The sequence below is a fragment of the Schistocerca gregaria genome, chromosome 6 (assembly GCF_023897955.1).
Source record: "Schistocerca gregaria isolate iqSchGreg1 chromosome 6, iqSchGreg1.2, whole genome shotgun sequence".
Taxonomy (NCBI): Eukaryota; Metazoa; Arthropoda; class Insecta; order Orthoptera; family Acrididae; genus Schistocerca; species Schistocerca gregaria.
Genome location: NC_064925.1, coordinates 64640085 through 64646084, shown reverse-complemented (window position 1 = coordinate 64646084; position 6000 = coordinate 64640085). Strand labels below are relative to the sequence as shown.

At 39.7% G+C, this 6000-nt stretch overlaps 1 protein-coding gene across 1 annotated transcript in view; it reads right to left on the bottom strand.

The window, feature by feature from the left end:
* Nucleotides 1-2320: 2320 nt before the first annotated feature.
* The window catches only part of LOC126278521 (uncharacterized), a 351012-nt gene continuing 347332 nt past the window's right edge, over nucleotides 2321-6000 (bottom strand). The window contains exon 6 of the mRNA XM_049978688.1: nucleotides 2321-5326. Coding sequence (XP_049834645.1) covers nucleotides 5205-5326 — 122 coding nt within the window. The 3' untranslated portion in view covers nucleotides 2321-5204. The remainder of the gene's footprint in view (nucleotides 5327-6000) is intronic.

Below are 6000 nucleotides of genomic sequence, written 5' to 3'. Positions count from 1 at the left end.
TCTTGAACTGATTTATACACTTTAGTAAGCCTTTTCCCCAGGAAATCAGTTTTGCATTATTACCGTCGTACGTAAAACGGAGAACACAATTCTCATAGCCAGGATGGCTATGAGACCCAGTGGGTCAAGGGGTCAGATATACTATAAATTAAAAATAAATATTACCTCAATAACTGGAAGTTCAGCCACCGAACAATAAATTGAAAACCTCGTTTTCGTATTGTTATTACTTGCGTTATCCGAGGAATATTTTACGAACCAACCACCTAATTTTGAGAGTGTTTCATCCTCGAATAGTGCGTATTATTTGGCATAGAGAGGGAAAACTATGGCTTTCATTAAGATCTTGAGTTATAGCACATGACCATAGGTGAGTGCTTCCTAAATCGAACGAATCCAGTAACTGAAAGGAGCATGCAGGTGTACGAACTACATCTCTAGTATATTGCCGAGTCATCCGTGGCAGCAGAAGAATCCAGCTCTCTGGACATTAGTAGTCTCTCTCTCTTTGGACTAAAGAGAGATACTGCTGGTAGTTATAGCCCAGGCTGTTTCTGAACTGCTGAGAAATTTCAGTCAGCAAGCTATTGCACAAAAGACTGCCATTGGTAAAAAATGGGGTGGAAAGGTAGTTAAAACTTATATTAATATGGTGATATATGACAACTCACTAGTTTAGTGAACCGGAAAAATAGTTACCAGTGAAAATTCTCATGCTCTTCACAGATCTACACAGATTAAAAAATGACAATTATTAATTAATTATGGACATGCTATTTAATGACGAATGTATCAAAGGGATTTTCTCACAGCCTCCGGAAAAATTTTAATTAGGACCACACTTTAGCAGAGCTTTGCAAAAATACTTTTACTAATGAAACACACAAAGAGATTAAATTATATAAATTGAGATCCACTTACGTTGTTTCACCTCTGTCAACGAACAAAGACAGATGCTTATTAAAATAAGTTTTACATTCGGTAGCAGACTAATTCCAAAGGAGCGAAACTCAGCTGGTCCGAGCACTGAGGCAACTGTCTGTGAGCGGTAATACGGAGAGAAGGAGAAAGACGACAAGGAACCACGTTATGAAAACACTTTGCCTGTTTACAGCACCAACATCGCCGGGTTTTGACAGTTATCTCAGAAAACAGTGCGTTACCCGATTCAGAGCTTTTCCCGTCGGCAAAGAAACTACGTTAGCGTGAAAACCGCGAGCTACTCGCCTGGATATAAGCGCATTAGCCGAGCAAACGAAGCCAGTGATAGCGCTTCCAGGGGCGATGTGCGGATTCAGCAGATTGAAAGCGGCCCCAGGGCCAGCTGCAAAATTTGTTTTCGCCTGTGTAAGCGACAAAAATATCTGCTATACCTGTGAGAGCGAGCGAACCCCGCAACTGTATAGAGAAGTAAAACAAGACAAACTGAGCAATTAGTCACATACAGTTTCATCAAATGAAAGGTTCTTTATCCACTAGAGTTCCGGCCCTAAGTTGCTCTTCGGAAAAATAGCACAGGTGAGCTATTTAGTTTTAAATGTTCCTCATAAGAACCAAGTGTTTTCTAAAAGAATACAGGGCGTATCTTTAAGTTAGTGTTTGTATCCACCAAATTGTCCCCAGACATCAAGCGACACAAAAAAAACATAACTTCAGTATAAGTTGTGTTCAACAAAACTGTTTTCATAGTTTCTACTTTTGATATGAAGCTGTATATATTTGATGAAAGATTTTTTTTCTCCTTCACCGACAATCTGGTTTCCTACTAGGCATTTAGTAGACACATGTAATTATCACGTTAAAGTCACTTCCTGGTGACAAAGTAATTACAGTCTGCAAGTGCAGCGTCTTAGTACAAGACGCTCTACTGTTTACCACTGCTCATCACCTCGTAAGATAGCATATACGAGGCGTAAAATACAGTATGGCGAATTTGACATGGAGTTTATTTTATTGAAATTATTCATGTGAAATAATGGCCCATATTCTTCCACAAAATACTGCCGGTATTTCTGCAGTGTTATTAAAGAATTGTGGTATAATTATTTTTATTACTCTTTTCCTTCTTCTCCTTACATCAAGCATTAGAACGTATCTATTACTGAGGTTGTATTTCTGTGTCTACCCGTTCCACCTACCACTTCATGTGACAATATTCTTAGTTCTACTGTCAAGTACTAGAAATACATTCATCGAATGTACTTTGTACATGATTACACACACACACACACACACACACACACACACATATATATATATATATATATATATATATATATATATATGTGTGTGTGTGTGTGTGTGTGTGTGTGTGTGTGTGTGTGTGTTGTGTAGTACTTTAAAAAATATAGTTTACATTACTCTTATTTTCTTCTTGTACTTTATCTTATAATCCATGACACTGCGATACAGAGGACTGTCAGTAATTATTAGTTGGTAGGCTGTTGCTATTGTATATTCTCTGCCTCTCTTCCTAAACGTCACGTTTTCCCTGTAGATGTAATCCTGAAAGGGTAAAAGAAAATCTATGGACTCCATCGCTCTATTACGTAATTACTCGCACACTGAAGGGACATTTAAGTACCACTGAAGAAATTCACTGCTGCTCATTTCCACACACCCTTCATTAGACTATTCCTAGTTGGATCTGACATGGTGGATAATGCACTAGTTAGTGGTTGCCTCGTGATGGTCACTTAATAGAAAGCGGGTCTAGAACGATGGAATATCGTTGTTCTTTCTACAGGTACAATATACCTACAAGGTATGCAAGATCATCGTGCAGGTTATCAGAGTTACATTAGCAGCGTAGCGCTTAACAACACACGTGCAATGCTGAATAAGTACTGAACCTTCTTCACACCAAAGTCAGTTGCAGTTTACAGCGTGTGCACCTGTAAAGTGCCGTCTTCCAACAAGGGTAGGTACCGTTATTTTCTTTAACTGGAGGAAATCACCACACGCTACTTGATAAGCAACTCTATACAACCTTTCTGGTGAAAGACACCTGCCAAATCTACCAGTGAACCCTTTTCTGTATGGTTAAAACAGGTGCAGAGTTTCTCAGTCTTCCTAAACTCTCAGAGTCCCGTGAAGTCAGTGCGCCAGGATAAATTCCTGAGACATTTAGTGAAAACGAAGTCACGCTTCGTACAAGTTGATCTAAGTACACGATTCATCTTGGGAGTTTACCAAACATCTACATTCTTCCACTCGTCTCACTGAGCTCAGTATAACACTGCTAATTAGATGGAAGATGTAAAGAAGATTCTCTTGAATGGAATACTGCTCTAAATATCTGTGCGTTGTTATTCCCTACCGAAGGGGCTATGTGAAATTTCTTCCGCAAGGACGAGAGTTTGCCAACAGTTGCAGCTACTGCCTATCGGCGAAGCCATTAGCAGGCATGTATGACATGCTTCTGGCTCCTGGTTGTCACAGTGGTGATTTAGCGGCTTTCATGACTAGCTATCTTTATAAGCTACAGAACTTGTAGGACAATATATAGTGATTCATTAGCCAAGTTTCTCACCTACGCAGCAGAATTAACTTCATATTTTGGCAATTCGTCACATATACCTCTTGTCAAATACTACAGCACCTGGTTGGGCTCACGACCTCAAATCTGTAATAGTCCGTCTCATTTCATCGCCAGCTAAGCAACGAAGAAGTGTAGAGGAACGTCCTCCGAGCACTTTGTTCATTATTACTTTCACAGATACCCATTTGTCAAGGCCATCAAAAGCATCGCATGCATTTGGCAAAGTCTTTCCTTGTAAAGAACCATACGCCAGACTTCTGTGTTTCAATATCGTGAGCAGTAGTCAAGACAGTAGTCACATGGAGTACGCTATATCAGACGAAAAGATAAATACGCGGTCCGATGAGAGGTCTTAAAACACAATAAAAGAGAATGACATCTACGGCTGCAGGTTCTCACAGACTGCGTATTGTAACGGAGTATGTAACTATTACGGTTTCTTTTCAAAGTGAGACGAAATTAAATAACTTGCCGTTTCACATTTTCGTGTAACGAATTCTGCAAAAGGACAACTGAACTAATTTTATTAGCAAGGAATAAAGCAAAATGATCCGGTAGGTCGTTATAATTATGCAAGTGCAGCACTGTCTTTAACAAGAAGGTATACTGCAAAGAAACATAGCGTCTCTCGTAAAAACAAAGCGATATATCCATTGCAAGATTCCGCTACTACTTCATTAGATTCTCGTCACAAATAGTCGGTCACGTCCATAATTATTATTGACTTTATCAGGTCTGACATTAATACAAAGCTATTGACACCGTAACAAGGAGTGGAGATGTGGTGGGGCCAACGAAAAGTTACTGCATAAATCACAATTTCCGCTTGTAGGTAAACGTGGAGTGAAAATTAGTAGGCAGTGTCTTCTATCTGAAAAATGTGTGATCATTAGCAATCTAACCCAGTTCTGGTCAGTAAATACAGCTCTAAATATTTCCCGGCAGTGAAGTGGTGACAGTGAGTTGATCTTCTTCACGATATTCACACAGACTCGTGATAAAGCGTTCATGGTATAAGCAAACTTCCGAAAATGGTATAAGCAAACTTCCGAAGACTATACTTGCTGTAGCGTTTGAGGCTGAGAGGCTTCTCTCGTAGCTGTAGCCACATGAGATGGATGGGAAAACGAATCTCACATTCCTTTATTCAGAGTTAAATTTCTTTCTGTACAAAAAACACACAATTGTGGCTGACGTTTCTAGTGATTGACCAAATGAAAATTAACTTAATTTCTAATATTCAAACAAAAATTGTAGGTTATGAGTCAATTAACAAAATTTTATCCATGTGGACTCGATTTCTCGTCGGATTTGTTCGTGGATAGCCTCAGAGATAAAACATGAATACAATTTAATACCTTCATTTCAGATACATGTCAGCTATACAGGAATTAGCGACGAGTCACATATATAAGTAGCATATTCTACCGGAATACCATAGTTGTGACCTTCATGTTTGTTCTAATTATTTGTGGTGGAGCAGTTAACACACTTATTTTTGTACAGAAAGTATTCATTGTGTATTAACAGATGCGTAGAGTCTTTCATCGTGATATCTCGCAGGATGGCGGTTTTCTAGTCCCCCTGTGTCTCGGCACATCCGCACGTTGCGAAGTTTCGAGACGTTGCGCCGTGCGCTCCACACACATACTGCAGGCCGAGGCTACCTCGCCGGGGTGAGCAGCAGCGGCAGCGTCGCCAGCGCCAGAAACCAGGACGTCGACCCCCGACCGCGCAGGAAACAAAAGCCTTGCGCCGAGTATCTTCCGGCGCATCCAGATGTTACTGCAACAGACACATCACCGCATGGCGATTTGTAAGACGTTTTAAATCTGACACACACTTTTTTCGTATAGAGCCAATGTGCAATAAAATAAAAAGACTGAATACAAGATTTCATCAACACTGTTCAGAAGAGGAAAAAAATTTGAATAAACTGTCTCGCATTTCCAGATAACTTTGTTATAGTTTCTCAAAATATGGCATCTGCTGTGAATCAAATTAATCCTGAAAAGAAACAGCCAGTAGGAGCAGTTTAAAGAGTTCTGAAGAGAAAACCAAATCTTTCACAGCATAAAAAAAATGCACCGAAATTATTTAAAAATGGGTATTGCGCAAATACAGAAGGTTATAAAATTTAAATATCTTGGGACGATCACCCAGTCAAATGTTTCGGAAAAGGCAGCTATAGAAGAAAGGATAATTTCCAAGAATGTTTGCCTATCGAATACGAGGGCTGCAAACGATAGGTATCTAACGTGCGATTCTAAATCGATGACGCGACTGTGGTGGTGGGCGTTATGATAAATTGCTTGTAAGCTGCTAGGGAAAGGGATGTGAATGGGATGTCTGTCTGCTCTTGCAAACGTTTCTTCTGCCGATTGCCCCACGTGGAAGAGTCTAATTCCATGATTCTGCTATGTAGAAAATTGTTTAAATTTTTGTCGGAAATATGAACT